The sequence below is a fragment of the Chlamydotis macqueenii genome, chromosome Z (genome assembly GCF_036417535.1).
Source record: "Chlamydotis macqueenii isolate bChlMac1 chromosome Z, bChlMac1.mat, whole genome shotgun sequence".
In the NCBI taxonomy this organism is placed as follows: Eukaryota; Metazoa; Chordata; class Aves; order Otidiformes; family Otididae; genus Chlamydotis; species Chlamydotis macqueenii.
The window spans coordinates 82147238-82163955 of record NC_141593.1 but is presented as its reverse complement, the minus strand read 5'-3'; the positions used below and the strand labels follow the sequence as shown (position 1 = coordinate 82163955).

The 16718-nt window shown below is 40.5% G+C and overlaps 1 protein-coding gene across 9 annotated transcripts in view; it reads right to left on the bottom strand.

Annotated features, from left to right (window-relative positions):
• The window catches only part of CAST (calpastatin), a 61507-nt gene that overhangs the window by 9748 nt on the left and 35041 nt on the right, over positions 1 to 16718 (bottom strand). For all 9 annotated transcript variants that reach the window (XM_086770335.1, XM_086770337.1, XM_086770336.1 and 6 more), the window contains 19 exons: positions 15053 to 15103; positions 14700 to 14756; positions 14405 to 14521; positions 13009 to 13104; positions 12398 to 12499; positions 11598 to 11678; positions 11449 to 11502; positions 10785 to 10880; positions 10545 to 10640; positions 9741 to 9839; positions 8487 to 8570; positions 7962 to 8009; positions 4910 to 5014; positions 4504 to 4605; positions 3879 to 3980; positions 2764 to 2847; positions 1933 to 1980; positions 1674 to 1769; positions 1004 to 1102 (listed from right to left, as the gene is read on the bottom strand). In XM_086770335.1, the coding sequence (XP_086626461.1) occupies positions 1004 to 1102; positions 1674 to 1769; positions 1933 to 1980; positions 2764 to 2847; positions 3879 to 3980; positions 4504 to 4605; positions 4910 to 5014; positions 7962 to 8009; positions 8487 to 8570; positions 9741 to 9839; positions 10545 to 10640; positions 10785 to 10880; positions 11449 to 11502; positions 11598 to 11678; positions 12398 to 12499; positions 13009 to 13104; positions 14405 to 14521; positions 14700 to 14756; positions 15053 to 15103 (1617 nt within the window). The remainder of the gene's footprint in view (positions 1 to 1003; positions 1103 to 1673; positions 1770 to 1932; positions 1981 to 2763; positions 2848 to 3878; positions 3981 to 4503; positions 4606 to 4909; positions 5015 to 7961; positions 8010 to 8486; positions 8571 to 9740; positions 9840 to 10544; positions 10641 to 10784; positions 10881 to 11448; positions 11503 to 11597; positions 11679 to 12397; positions 12500 to 13008; positions 13105 to 14404; positions 14522 to 14699; positions 14757 to 15052; positions 15104 to 16718) is intronic.

The following is a 16718-nucleotide window of genomic DNA, read 5'->3' as shown; positions in this document are numbered from 1 at the left end:
ACAGAAACATAATTTCAAGAAGGGAATATGGAATTTACTTTAATGGCTTTCTTTTGTTACAAATAAGCCCAACTGATCTAATGAGTTTTGGTAATCACCGCTCATTTTGCAAACATCATTATCAGTGCAGATTAGCTGCAAAGGAAGTGTCAATCTGAATTAAAACTTATTAACATTTTTATCTTCACAGTATGTATGGTCTTTTGATAATTCACACCAGTTTTATTCAAACGCTGGTTAGGAAAAAAGCCCTTAAAACCAACTGAAACCCAGGTAGGAGGAGCTCCGTATTCCCTTTCAGATGAGGCTGGAAACACCAGAGGGAGCTCCCACTGCACAGATCGGAACGGATAACACATGAACCACCCAACACCACCACTACACGCAAGGAAGGGAAGTTCTCTGGGTACTAAAAAGAGGTGATGGTGCTGCCTGCTCCTCCATTAACCTCGAACTCCTTGCAGAACACCATCCGTGTTCACTCCACCAGAACAGATGACTTTGCTGCTATGGCCATGACTACGCTATTATTATTTTAAATGTTCTCGTTACCTAACCAAGAAAAGAAAGGTGTGGCTCAGCTGAAGGCCCAAGCCTAAAAATGAAACCACTTGCACGTAGCTAACTACCTGCATCAGCCCACAGAAAGGAAACGCACACATCCTCTGATGTCCTCAGTAACTCCAGAGGAATCAGCACAGGACGGGGCACCTCCTTTTCCAAGCACAGGTGAAGAGGTTCCAAAGGCAGCTGAGATACGACTCCGAGCGGAACTCGGACCAGAGGGGCACACCAGTCTCCGCAGGCATAGAACATGAAGTGCCCAAAAACTCTCACTCTTTTCCCAGTGAGAACACTTTGTTTCCCCCAACAGCCAGCATAAGCAATAAATGATTTAACTTTGCAACAGCCTATACTGATAAAGCTGGCTGGATCATGCTCCCATTTCTCTTCATGAGTCAGTTCCTAGTCTGAGTCAGGATCTACAGAGGATGTTGCTTACTGAGGTAGAAGCTGGAGGAGCTGCTGAGTGCACTGAGGAAACCGTAGCAGCAGAGACAACCTCCGACGCACCTGCAGGCTTCTCAGCCTCCCTGGTTTTCTGAAACAAGACACAGCACTGTTACCAACACAGAGGACTAAGAGAAAGAGATGCATCAAGTTTCACACATCTAAAATGCAATGCCAATATAATTTATTTCTAGGACTTGATTTTTCTTTGAAGTTCTACTTATCTCAGATTGAAACCCCTTCCTGAGAAGCACTGTGCAACTGTTTTGCATCCCAGTCTCTTCACATTCCACTTTCCATCTCAACTACTGGGTTAAAACTTGGCATTGCTTAAGTCAGAGGCCAGTTTAATATAACTTCAGAAGAGCAACGATCTCACAAAGCACATCTATATTACCTAGTAACACTTTTTAAATTCTCAGTTGCAAAGCACTACTTATGCAAGCAACTGGTAAAAGGATACGACAACTAACTTACCCAGTTTTTCTCCTGTTATTAAAGTCCTGCTCTCCTACTAACTTATTGCAAAAAATATTTAAAAATTTAGTTACTGAATTTTATTTAAGAACATTTACATAAACTTTAAGGGAAACAAATGAAATCTCATGATTATTCAAACAATTTGAAAATGAAACAGATTTTCAGAAATCAAACATACTCACCTTTATTACAGTTGGTGCAGGTAATGGGGCAGATGGTGATGGAGAAGAGGAAAATCCTTCTGTCAAGCCCTCTAAAAGATCATTTTCACTCATAGGCTACCATTAAAAAGGAAAACAAAAAAAAAGGCTTTTTCATCTATCAAAAAGCCAGCAGGTAATATAGCCTATCTCCATTTTCAAACTGAAGAACAGGAAACCGTACTGACATTTGGTAACTAACTCATGGATGAAACATTTCTCTCAATATTCACTTTCTTACCTGGGACTTTTCTTCTGGTTTTGGTAAGAGTGGTTTTCCATCTTTATCCTAAAAAAAAAAAAATCCCCTTATAATAAACCAAGCTGTCCTTAAATGACGATGCAACACAAGTACTCTGAGAACATTCACTGAACAACAGTCAGTACTACACAAGAAAACGATCTCACTAGTAACCTCTAGGATCTACTGCTGTTACTCAAGGTGTCAGCTAAAAAAATCGAGGTCCTGTAACTTAAAAGCATGTGAATGCTGAGAAGTGATTCAGTGTGTGGGATTCCAAGCTTCCCTACCTCGTGTTTCAACTTGTCTGGAAACAGCGCAATTAAAAAAGAAAATGCCACCTTCCAGACTGATAACAGCAGTCCTGGACGCAGAGTCCAGAAAGGCTGTCTCTTTTCAAAACAGCAGCTCTGGCAGGTGTCACGCAAGTCTTGGCTCTGCATAAGCAACTCATTCATGTCAAATGAGTCGTGTGGTGGTGGTTGTAAAAATACCACCTTGAGGTGTTGGCTTTTTTAACAGCTAGGACCAATCACAAATTATTAAGTTCTAAAATACAAAAAGCTAGCAGAAGACTCTAGTGCACTAATCCCCAAAACTAGTCAAAATTATTCATGTGTAGGTACTTACACCTAAACCACTTCTGTGCCTATCTGGGCACCTAATGATAGATGTCAGGTATTCAGGAACTACAAACTGGAATTTTTATATACTACTGAAATGGCTGAACTAAACATCAACATTTCAAAATTAAATGGAGTTTCAGTTTCACCCACATGTTCTGAGGAATGAAAGAAAAGTAAGACTAAGACTGCACATTAAATAAATTACTTTTGCTTCTGTTAATCTGTACTCTGGAGGAATTGTTTCTTCATCTTCGCCCAGTTTCTTGCATTGTTCCTGTTTGGTTTTCTCCTGTGAAGGTAAAATAAAAATAATATTAAGAAAAACAAATAACTACATCCCAAAGAAACGTATATGAGGAAGCCTTCAAAGTCTTCAGTCTTTCAGCCTACTGATTCAAATCAGTTTTTCTAATTCAATCCAACTACCAGATAAAAATCTTATGAAAATAAAAAGAAACACTTTTCTCTTGGGAAAGCCTTCATTTCCCTGCCTGTTTCTTCCTGTGTGTGTCAGAGAGCAACACAGTTAAGCAAATAGACAAGCACGGACCAATAACAAAATAGCATTACACCTCAGTCTTAGCTCTTGACTTTTTTTAAATCCACTGAACAGCTACCTGGGCGGCAGGCAAAGGAAGGCTGAACAGAGAAATTGGTGGCCAACTTCAAAAAGGACTACCCTCCATACAAATCATGCTGGAAGACGACAACTGAGAAAGGGCAGTAAAACTGGCTCTGGAAACTTTTGTTTGACAGAGTTCCTGCCCACCAGAAGAGCAGTCGTCTCTATTTTGGGTCAATACCACCTGGATCATGGTACAGGGGGGCAAATGGGGACATTCAGACTGTGGCTATGAACAGCGTCCCCTTAGACAGAATACATGGTGACTTACGTAAGGCTCCCTGCTAAAATAACAAGATTAGTGAGAAAACACAAATTTTTATGTATAATTCCTAATTTGAACAACTCATCATAAATTTGGTTCCTTTTGAAAAAGGGCCATACTGCCATTTTTTCAGAGGTATGCTGCCTCTGATGTGTGTGGTAATGCTGCTTTGGTTCAACAGTAAGACACTAAGCAAATGCAGTTTTCAGAAGCTAAGGGAGCTAATAAGCAAAATTATTAAGAAAACGTACTTGCTGTGTGGAAATCCTACTAGTACTTCCCAAGCAGAACACAACAGTTTCACAAGTAAATTTATTTAAAAAAAAAAAATGCAAATATTACCACTAAGTTGTTTCCAGCCTGAGGAAGTACAGCAATGCTGAGGGTAACTATATTGACAGCCTATTTTTTTGAGATCTGATTGTTTCTCTACCTTAACTTTGTCCACAGCAGGTTTCTTTTCCTCTGGATCAGGCTGCCTCTTTCCTAGGCTACTGGACAAGGCTTCCAGTGCTTCATCTGCCACATCACCCACCTGTAAGGGCATTGATACAGTGAAAATACAATTCTTAGTGCAGAGCCCAGCTGCAGCTGCAGAAATTACTTACAGCTAAAATGTTCCACGGGAAGCTGGGGGTGGGGTGTGTGTTTATTTGTTTTTTTTAAGATAAACATATAAATTCTAAGAACAGATGCAAGAACATCAGCCATTAATTAATGCAATCTTCTGAAACACTCAGTAGGACAATTATGACTTTTCGGCAGAATTTGTCTTTTCCTGCAGTATCTATTAACCTGACAAACAGTATTCCTTTTAGAGCATTAAGAGCTGGAGCAGACCACAAGAACTGTCAGTTTGACTTCTTCTGTTAAGAAGGTCACTGACCTTCCCTGTTCAGTTTCTGCTTGACTTGTTTTTTCTGGAAAGCACTCAGCCTTTCTGGTTTACCTCTACAGAGGAAGAATATGCAATACTGGAATAAGCATCTCGACAATATGCTATATCATTGGATAAAAGAAGCACTGAGTTTTCCTTTAGCTCAGCTAAGACTACTCACTGAAGACACAGCTGATGGAGCTGAAGACTGCACAGTGCAAGCACTGGCACGAGGGACTACTTCATCCTCAGTAGTTTTTGCAGGCGCAGGAGTTGAAGGCTTCTGAAACAGAGCAGTTACACTGCATTTTACTGAATATGGTCAGAAACCTGAAGTGTACTTGTTAAGTGGCTTTTTTTTTTAATACAGTACCAAACAAGAAAGAAAAGTCTAAATTTAAAGGTAGAAGCCCCTCAACTAAGGACTAAGTGCCAATACTGCATGTTCCACTGAAGACAATGGGGCGGGGGGGGTGGAGAATAGAAGAAAACATTTAAGAAAACATTTTTCTTATAAGAATAGTAGCATTATCCAGTCTTAGCAAAACTATCAGTGTCAGCATCTTCAGTGAACCAGAAAGACATACTTTGGACGTGCTGCTGGGCTTCGATGGCTTGGACTGTACTGCAGGCTGTGCAGGGCAAGCGAAGTCTTTTGAAAATTCATCAACAAGCTCAGATTCACTCAGAGGCTGCAAAAAAGTCATACATGGTACAGGTAATTAAAACCACTGCCTGGTTTTAATTTATTTTTTCAAGAATTATATTTTAACTACTCAGAAAGTAGAAAAACTTCCGTAGCCTGCACTGAAATAGCCTTCCACATTTATGTGCAACAAAGCAGCACGAATTCTGCAGTGCATAAAACTAAGAAAACCACTTTTCAGAACGAGTTAGTTGCTTTGTTATCAAAAGTCAATATAACGTAGAGAACATTAAGTTCAATACTGTTTACAGGGCTACTGAAAAGGAAAATGCAACCTCTTAATTTGGAGAAAAAAGGAATGCTAATATTTACTATATAGTATTTACTTTAACAGCACCGTGTTGTTGTAATACTCCTAAATTACATACGGGTAGGGGAAAGCAGAGCTGTCAGAGTACGGTTCTCCAGCAGAAGCAGAGCTCCCTCGGAGGCAGTGTCACCTGGAAGTTCTCTTAGCTTGTGCACTGACTGCTGACATGCAGTGGTTTTCACCGAGTGTGTTTTAGGGAATAGCGAACAAACTGCAGTTCTAGTTCCCTTCTGTGTGATGTATCACAATCTGTTGATACTATGTCATCTACGTGATCTATATACTTCTGTGATCTATTACTAACGCTCCTGGGATCCTGAATGACTGTTTACACCTAAACGTTTAAACCTTTGACAGCAGTGATCGTCATTCACTTGCTATGTGGAACTTATTTGGTACGGGCTCATTTGGTCAAATTCAAAATACGTTAAAGAACATTTCTAAAGGAGAGTTCTTCCTTTCCCTCCCACTCTCCTTCCTTTTTTGATCAGTACCCTGAAGTCTTTATAGAATGTCTCATCACATAAGGCCTCACTTTTAATGACTGAATCCTCTTTCAAACACTAAATCAAAAAAGCCTAACAACTCTTCTCACAAAAGTAACGCCACTGCACGTGCTTAAGGGTATGCAGAATAGGGGCCCAAAGTAACAGAAACCCTGGCTGAAATCATGAAGGAAGAACTTTTCATTCATCAGGAGTCAAGGCAGAACTGTAAGCAATTGCAGGTCTTTCACCTACTGATGTAACTTTTTTGCTGTTTTGGTTTTGGTTTCACAGATCTGAACTACTGGTGATACCGCAGGAATGCTGGTCAACACATCTTGCTCAAAATCACCTTCTTCAAATTATAAACAGTGAAGTTGTGATGAGAAAAATACTGCAACATGTGACTTCGATACCCCTGTGGTTCACTTGCAGAACAACTATTCAATTGCATTTGTGTCTCTGACTGACAGAGGTGGAAGAGCACAGGAATTCTTATTCTTCTGCCAACCTCTTAATTCTTTTAGCATAAGACCTCATGATTCTGAAGTCATCATCTGCTTTGGTTTTGTACTGGCCTTCAGTCAAACTACGAACAACCTCCCTTAACTCATGCCACATTCCTCTTCTGGAGCTTTTCTTTGTGCTCCCTGTGGAACAGGAAGGCTTGTCTCCTACCATTAGTGCCGGCTTCCCTCAGAACACAGCTGCTCCCTCTTTTTCTCCTTATGACATATTTGGCAGGTGTTCCTTCTGTGCAGCTCTCATACATCACCCACTTAAGACGACTGCACGTCTGAGACCTGACATGCAAATTTTTAGAGACATAAAATCTTTTAATCACTGCCTTTGCGTTCCTCCATATTTTAAGCTTAAATAATACAAATGACTTCATATTTCTGCTAAAAAGGCATAGTGTCACTCTTGCTCAGATTGGTCCTCACCTTCCCACTTGTTTCAGAAGAACGGAAGTTTCCTGTACTTTTCCCATTTTGGCAGCACTCCTCAACTGACACTATTTCCAAGGTGAAGCCCTCAGTTTCTTCAGTGCACAGTTCCTTTGCTTCTCCTAATTTTTGCTTTCTGTGCATTTTAAATTAACCTTTTTGCAACTTCCTCTTTCAATCTTTTCATTCTATCCTGCACTTTCTAGGCCACGATGGATGGATGCTTTCTGTGAAGTCCAGGTTGTTCTTCGTGATTAGGAAAACGTCCACAGCAGCTTTTTCCTTCTTTCCAGTTGTGTTCTTTCAGACCTGTGTCCAGCTCTGAGGCCCTCAACATCAAAAGGACGTGGACCTGTTGGAGTGAGTCCAGAGGAGGCCATGACGATGATGAGAGGGCTGGAGCACCTCTCCTGTGAGGCCAGGCTGAGAGAGCTGGGGCTGTTCAGCCTGGAGAAGAGGAGGCTCCGGGGAGATCTTATAGTGGCCTTCCAGTACCTAAAGTGACCTACAGGAAAGCTGGGGAGGACTTCTGACAAGATCACGAAGTGACAGAACAAGGGGTAATGGCTTTAAACTGGAAGAGGGTAGATTTAGATTTAGATTTAGATAAGGAAAAAAATTCTTCCCTGTGAGGGTGGTGGGGCACTGTCCCAGGTTGCCCAGATTGGTGGTGGATGCCCCATCTCTGGAAACATTCAAGGCCAGGTTGGACGGGGCTCTGAGGAACCTGATCTGGTGCAAGGTGTCCCTCCCCAGGGAGGGGGCTGGAACTACAGGATCTTTAAGGTCCCTTCCAACCCAAACTATTCTGTGGTATCTGCTGACTAATGAGAGGAAACCGACAAGAAAACAAAAGTCATTCCTGCCTTGCCTCTCCCTGTCCTTTAACACCTCCAACAGACTTCCGCAGAACACCTTACACTATCTCCCCAAACAGATTTTCTTTGTGTCAGTAGTCATTTCTGTAACTCTCTCTCTAAACCTTTTTCTCACTATGAGCTCTTTATGGACAGCCAGTAAATTCCAATAAAAGTAGCTTGCACTTGACTCTTCAGATCAGTAGGTTTTGTCCAAGGAAGAAACACAGAAGCAGACCAAGGATCTTACATAATGGCACAGAGAGAAGTGATGACAGAGAGGGAGGAAAAAGGATATCCATTCACACTTCTACAATATTCTCAGTTTCCTAACCTTAGGTTTTTCTTCAGGCTTTGGCAATATTGGTTTTCCATCTTTATCCTAAAAGTAAAGTAAATATTATTGACATTTTTCCACTGCTATACGAAGTGCTATACTCCATAATCACCAGCAAAATAATATAAAATAAATGATACACACCAGATGAAATCAGTGACATAGGCAGAATTAGACTGGATATAAGGAAGAAATTTTTTACACTGAGGGTGGTGGAGCACTGTCCCAGGTCGCCCAGAGAGACGGTGGGTGCCCCATCCCTGGAAACGTTCCAGGCCAGGTTGGCCGGGGCTCTGAGCAACCTGATCCGGTTGGAGATGTCCCTGCTCCTGGCAGTGGGGTTGGACTGGGTGGCTTTAACGCTCCCTTCCAACCAAAGCTATTCTATGACTATAGAATCACAGACGATTCTATCAAATACTAGTTTTGCTTGTTTTCCCCAAATTCTTTCCCTCTTTGGGACAAAAGTGAATGTCAGACACAGTGCCCTATTCACTAAGTAACCGAGGTGTGAAAACTTACCAACTCTGGTGCTAGCCTATATTCTGGAGGTATTGTATCATCACGTTCTCCAGCTTTTTCTTCTTTTTTCTCTTTAGCTTTTGCCTTTAAAAAAAGGACCCAAAAAAAAGCACTTAGACAAATTAAAATATAAACTCAAAGTATACTCAACTTCACTACCAAGACTCTTCAGCCCACTGTTTAAGACGTACCAGCAGCAGATAAAATTATTCCATATATCAAGATACTAAAATTCCTCAATTTACTCCTATCAAATTTCTGTAGTAAAAACAACATGGTTTGAGAACCCATGTCATAATTGAATATGGCTATATTACTTTAAATTCTAAAAACCTTCAGACTATACAGAGCTGTAGCCTTGTGGTATGTGCTTTCAGAATTGTTGGGGTAAACAAAATCCTCGGGTTTCCTTGGATTTTATCACTCTGATTATGTAAGCCGTAATTCTGCATCTTTTTCTATCACTGCTACTGAAACACAGCTCTCAATTCTCTGGACCTCCTTCATGAAGCAATGCTTCCACTAAGTTATCTGAAGGCCCAGACTAACTGAATCTGCACCACAACATGTTTTGGTTTTTTTTTTGTGAAAATTGAGCTCCAACATCTTTTCTCCACAACAAATAATTTTCTACTATTTCCCTGTCATTTGTTTGCTCTGAATTGTAAGTGAAGACAGGGGAAAATAACTGATATTAGTAGCGTTGTAGGTAGTTTGCAAGACTAAACTAAAAAGCCAAAGTTTGATAAGCAAACATAGGGTCACTGTTAAAATCTAACTGTTGAAGAAAAATAAAAATCTTAATAGACACAACAAAAGGCAAGGCCCAAATTAGAAAGATAATGCGGTCTGATGGAAAAAGGAGTGCATGCACTAACATCCCCAAAAGTTAATTACAAATCAAGCAGCAAATAAGTACAAAACAAAAGCTTGCTATAAATCATATGCAGTGCTTGGGGAAAAACAAAAGAGCAACTATAGGACAGGGAAAGGTAGATGTATGTGTACTTGTACGGCCAAATGAAATGCTTATCATTTTCCAGGTCACCTTACTATATTCTATTTTACCTCTCTCCACTTGCGATTTCTTTATTTCCTGATTTCCTTAATCACATGAGACTGAGACATTCCTTAGGCCTTTGATACGAAAGTCGCTTTGTTATTATTTCACACATTTGTACGGTATCTAACAAAGAGGACTCGGGATTCCACGGGAGAGTCTGAAAGCTGCTGTAAAAAGGAGCAAGACTGTACCTCTGACACCTCTACAACAGGGGTAAGATCTTCTTCAGGTTCAGGTTCAGGTCCACCAAGGGTATCAAGAAGAGCTTCCATTGCATCATCTTTAATTTCCTGTATTTAAGACAATACACAAATCTTTTTGTTATTTCTTTAAACTGACACAAGTTTTATTTCACATATCTTTTATGCTGTACATGAAGCAAACAGCCAGCACTGGACTGGTTATTTCTGTTTGGCTTTACTTGATGTCCCTCACATCACATCGCAGGATACGGCAAACTATGACATAAGATCAGTGCAGTCTAATCAAGACTTATGTCCTCTTAAGGAGAGGGGAAAAGGAAAAAAAAAAAAAAAGGCAAGGAAAAAAAAGTGCAGTATAACACAACACAATTGCCATATTCTTTAATACGGCAAACCTAGAACGTGTAACGTCACACTTGTTCTGTACAGAGGAAAAGAGAAAGGTTTGCAAAACATGAGAAAATTACACCACATCCAAGTTTTAAGCACATATCACATAGCTAAGAAAACATATACATTTTTCTGTTCTGTTGCCTCTAGTCAGAAGAGTCAGAGTTTTTCTGCAGAAGAACCCAGAATGAAAATCATCCGACCCACTAAGGCCGGATCTTTAAGGTAGAGTACAGCCTGAGCAACAGCAATTCCTATTATTCCTACACTTCCTACGAAAACAGGATTTACAACTGGAAATGAGGATGATGAACATCTTTACAAGATCAGACATACATAAAACATGACATGTCCTTGTAAATTTTAATCAGAAGTTAACCAGTCAAAGAATGACTTGTATACCTCTTTTGATTTTGTTTTCTTCTCTTTAGAAGGAACTGAGGTCTTCACTGGACTTGCTGCTTGTGCTTGCAAGATTTCTCCTTCCTTACTTGGTTTCTATGAGAGATATGAAATTACAGGCAAATTTGCAAAAATAAAAAGGAGAAAACTGCCAAGATCATTTTAAAGTTAAATACTAGGACAATAACGTCAATGTTTCATTGCAATAAAGGCACGCAACAGCAAGAAAAATACCAATACCTCTGTCAGGCTTGTCTTCTTTTCTTCAGCAGTAGCAGTGCTACAGCTAAAGTCAGACGACAGGGCCTCTGCAAGCTCATCTTCTGTCATTGGTTTCTGAGCAAGAAATTGCAAACTCGGTTATGAATATTAAAGCTCCAGTACCAATGTCATCAAACTTGGTTTAAAATCGGAGTGTGCTCCATGCTTACTCACACAGTGACCTCATAAGCACATGTTGCTGTCACAGAAAAAACAAAGATATTTCCCCTCACTGGTTGATTCATTTTACAGATAGGCTTTTATATGTTAAACTTATAAACAGTAATATTAAGCTGGCTTACAGAATTCTATGGCTAAGTACGTAACTTCAAGTAAACTGTGCTGAAGACACTACGAAGAGACTCCTGCAAGCACAGCTACTCTTTCTTCCCTTTGCTATTGCCAGGCTCAACGTCATGAGCACTTATTTGACCTGTTTCAGCTTCAGTTAGCGTCTTGAAAATTCCCACGTTTTTATTAAAAACATCTGTGCCAAGCTCTATTTTTACCAGTATCTGTGTTATCTGGCACCCTACAGCGCTCTCCCACTTCCCAGGACTTTTGGAAGACAGGCAACATTTTCCTAGGAATCCAATGATAACTGGGTTATTTTTACATTCCAATACAAAAAAAAAAGTCTTACCTCATCTTGTTCACCTGCTTTTGGTGGGACTTGATCTTTGCCATCCCCTTTGCCCTAAAATGAGAATTAATTTTGCAGTAAATGGGAAGCAAAACCATATAATATGAATGAGAATATGCATGAAGAATTTTTTTTTTTAATTCACTAACCTTCAACAATTTAACATACTCTGGAGGGAGACTTCCTTCCCGTTTACCCATTTCTTCCAAGTATCTTGAAGATATATCTTCCTAAGAAAAGAACGCACACATTAATGTTTTTTACTCCTGTTTTACTGAAATCACTTTTCTACAGCACAGCTATCTACAGTGATACTTCTGGGAAGAAAATGTGAGAGCTGGCTAGGTCAGAGGGCCGGTCCTGGACTGTGACTATACAGCATCTTTCAGAATCCAGTGTCATACACAACCCTACTAGCTTCAACAGTACATGCCATCTAGCAAAACTCTGCATCTCCAACCTAGACTGAATTTTAAATATTGATAAATTCCAAATTTTTTATCATGGCTGAGTATTGCACTGAACCATTGAGCTTGTAATCTTAATCCTTCCTATGTTATCCTCCCATTCTAACTCAGAAAAGTATGCATTCTTCTGAAATTCTCCATGTTTTATTCTTTCTCAAGTAGAAATGAAATCTCCTAGGTTGTTTACACTCTCTTATAACTCCATCACTGCCTTTTGTAAATCCTCTGGGGACCACACTGGGAAGTCAGTTCAAAAAGCAATACACTTTCTTTGTTGACACTTTACTGTTTTCTATTGCACTACAGACAGAACTGTATCATTTCTGTATCAGTGAAAACAGCACTAAAACCAACTGTGCAAACTCTATTTTAGCTCCTAGCAGATCAAAGCAACAAATACTGGATCAATGCGGCAGTGAGCAAATGCAGACATATTTTAGAGACGAATCTTCTAAAAAATAAAAACTACAAATGTAAAATACCGTAACTTCTGGACCAGTGTAGACAGGACTAGTAGGCACATCTTCTTCAGGTCCACCTAGGGTATCTATGAGGCTATCCAGTGCTGACTCATCCATGATAGGCTGAAAAACAAGCAAACCATTATAAAAATCATCATGCTGTACCAAGGAAAAAAAAAATCTGAATTATCTGGTGAATCTGCAGAAAACTCCTGGAAATCAAAGCAAAACTAGGTCTTTATTGCAGTAGGTCCTGCACTTGCCAAATTTTTCAGTGAGAACTGTTCTTAAACTCGTTCCCCAGTGTCAGTAACAGCATCATTTGTATTTATATACCAGTTGATAGATCTGGATACATATACAAACATATGAAAATAAAGAGTAATTAGTTTTATGCTATTTGTGGTAGAAGTGACTCTAAGTAAGCCCTGTTTGAACAAACACAAACGACATGCCACTAGTTTGTTACCTATTATTTCAGATAGTCCTTCACCACCATACAGAACTACTACATAGCAATACTTCAGCAGTTATCAATTTATTTTTTCTCAAACTGAAGTGTTTCAGAGAGAGAAGCACACTCTGAGACATTTTCACACAGTGAGTATTTGTCTGGGACTGTGTTTACCAACCTCAGTACTTGACTTATCAGCTGCAGCAACCACACTTGCGCTGGCTGCCCCTGCACCATCTGCACCAGCTGCTATGGACATTTTCTCAGAGTTAGCCTGGAGAAATAAGAGAAAAATTAAGAGACAGCTGTATTATATGGCCCTATGTTAAAAATTCTAGATACAAACCAAAGTAAAACAGAGGTGTTCTACTCAGGCATGCATATCTGTTGTCCCTCTTCATCAACACTTTGAATAAAAACGATAAGCCGCTTCTACCTACTGGCTGAGTGGTCTGGAACTCAAGTAGCTGCAGCTCGTAGGATACTGAGCCCAGCCTAAAACAGCCAGCTCTGAAGCTGCGTGTATTTTTCTGGAGTCAGCACCTGGCTAATGCACCTGCACAGCGTCCAGACGCTTGGGCAGGGCGAGCTACCACCTACCTGCAGTACTAGGAGACATACTCTGTTTCCAGTGTTTGCTGTGAGACAGAAAGCATGCTATTTTAAGTTCTCTACCTCTTTCTTCTACTATGCCAGTAGAAGAAATCTGCAGTGCAGAAAGAACTACGAGGCCCCTTCCAAGTGTCTTTTGAAAGCTTTTCATTTATCACCCGGTAATTTGCAATACACAATTAACGCCAGCAGCAAATACTGCTCCAACAGGGAGGGTGAAAACTGCTTCAGCACTGGGGAGGGTGATCGAGAAGCTGTGGTGACAGGGCTAAGCCACAACAATACTGTAAAGTGAGACTGGGCCCCCAAAAAATCACAACGCAGCAGAGCTCAAAGAAAGGGAAGAAGAAAGGAACACTTGTGGGTTGAGATGAAGACAGTTTACTAGAATAGCAAAGGGAAATTACAATAATAACAGACTATAAAGATATTAATATACACAAAATGAACAATGTACGTTTTCTCACCACCCGATGTCCCAATGGCCAATACAGCCCGTCCCGAGCAGCCATCACGGAAACAACACCAAGCAGCAAGCAAGGAGTGAAAAGGGAGCCAGCAAGGTAGAGGGAACGATGCCAGCGAACGAGAGAGAGATGGATGCCAGGAAGGCAGATACCTCCCTGGCCAGCCCCCACTTATACACTGAGCATGACGTTCATGGCATGGAATACTCTTTGGCCAGTTTGGGTCAATTATTCTGTCTGTCTTTCTCCCAGCTTCCTGCACCTGCACAATAGCGAGGCCTGGAAAGCCAGACAGTGTCCTTGGTCTCATTCACAACAACTCACATCATCAGTGTGTTTATCAACATCCTTCACACATGAAATCCAAAACACCAGCTACTGAGAAGAAAATTAACTCCACCCCTGCCAAAACTAGGACAAATATTCAGCGTAAGAATACATCTCACCCCTACAATGACATAAATAATAAAAATTGGATTGCTACTTCTACTGCACCTTTGCTGTCTCTGTGGAGGTTGCTGAGGGAGGCTGGTCAGCTTGAGCTGTGGCTACTTTTCCTGTGTTATCTGGTTTAGAAGCTGTTGTCACAGAAGGTGGGGGTTCGCTTTTTGCCTGTGTAGAGATAAACTATTATCATGAGATACAAAAAGACTGGTAGGCTAGCTTTGTTTGGGTTGGGTTGGTTTTTTTTTAAAAACAAATGAAAGAAAGAAAAGAGAAAAACACCACAAGAAGCTCTCATTAAAAGAAAAAAAAAAAAAAAGAGACAGAGAAAAATTATGCTACTTACACCACTGGGTTCCTTTTGCCTCTCTTCAGATGGCTGTTTATTCTGAGAGTCCGTTGGCTGTCACAAAATAAAAAATTGACATCATTTACCCTTACCACCATTCAAGCAGATTTAAAGATGGTTAACAGAATATAACAGAACACTTCTTAAGCTGTTGTGAAGCAATAAAGCATCCTGACTGCTCACTCCACACACTGCAACTCCACACCTGCCAGCTCCTAGCTGTTTTGTGCACCAGTACGTTACTGACCACACAGCAGTTTCCCGAGGCACAATGGCAGCAGGGAGTTCAGCCTCTTTTTTCAAACTTAGTGAAAGACCAAAGTACAACAACTCGAAAGGCAAGTATTTACCTTGGTTGACTGCATGTTTTTTCCAGATTCTGTTTTGGTTGTTGGTGCAGACTGAAACAAAAATGACATATATACAGACAGAGATTAATATGTTTGCTGTTTCTAAGGGATCAGGTTATTTAAAGAAGAATATCAGACAGGTCCACACTCGTGCTATGTAGCTGATGTACAGTGCTTCAATCTCACACTTTGTAACATGCCGGCACAGATCTCTATTCCAGCGATCTAAGAGCACTCAAGCGTGTGCAAACACACACACACTCCTGATATGAAGGATTGAAAGAAGAGAAAAAGAATACATTAAACAAATACAATGAGCAGATTGATTTACAGCTGAAATTTTTCTGCAGCCAGGCCACAAAACGGATTCCTGTGATTCACCTCAAATCAAAGTACAGTAAGCAACAAACTACCACTAGTGGAAACACTAAGAACAAACACTGAAAAAGTAAACAATACTTGTATCTGATAAGAAGAAAGAAAAATGAAAATGCCAACCTCCTCACCATATTTCTCTTACTATTTTTCCTTGCTCTTGCTACTTCAGCTGTGCTACGAATAACACAAAAGGAGCCAATGTGGCTACTGGAAAGTCATCTAGAGACGCCGAAGAGGAGGCTGTTGCCTCCTGCGTGAGCCGCAGAAGCTCTGCCCACTGAATGGCTGGGGGAGCACACGGACCAGGCAGGGGAGCGTGATTCCACCTGCCAGGAACAGCACTGGGTGCACAGAGCGCACGGCGGGAGATGCAGACCCTGGAGCCCGGGTGACTTCCCCGTTGGGCTGGCATCCCTGCGCTTCCTCTGGAGCCGGACGGGACACCAGTGTCTCGTGTCACTCCGTGCACTGCAGCAGAGAGTTTTGAACTCTACCTGGGGAATGAGAGGTCACAGACAGAAGCCCTCCTTATCTCCTCTATCCTACTAACACACTGAGCATATTTAAAGTTACTACGAGACAAACAATTGACTTTTTTCCCCAGTAGCCTATTAAAAGACAGTGAAAAACAAAGAAACAAATCTATTAGGCAGTGATTTCAATTTTTTCATTGCTGTGTAATATTTTAATTGCAGCTGCCAAACACTAATTACCATTTAGATATATCCAGCTTCTGTGTTCTAGCTGACCACACAGAGAAATTGTTTACCATTTGTTATGCAAGTATTCACACTCACATACTGAAGTACTGACACTAGGCTGGGAAATCCTGAACATCCATAAAAAAATAGATGCTTGGGCACAATCTTGGCAAAGATCTCAAAGCTGTAGACCACAGTAAAGAATACAACACCACAGGCAAGTAAGTTACAACAGGTAAATACTGACAGAGAGGGAGGATAAAAAATTCCAAATCTCCAAAGCTGGGAAAAAAATAAAAATAATTAAAAAAAAAAATCACTTGACTTCTCAGATGGCCCCCTTTGGATTTTCTCTTGATGTCTGATCTGATTAAAGCACAGTACCTCTCAGGTTCAGTCAGACTTCACATGCTCCCACTTGTGTATCATAATTACGTGACTACCATATGGTTAACTCAAAAGACACACACATCCGTTTGTGAACCTGCACACTCAATAATTTTATATTGGAAAGGTAATCCCAAATTTTCACAGTTTTTAAGCTAAAAACAGTTGGCTGGGTTTATGTAGCACGTCAATCAGACATG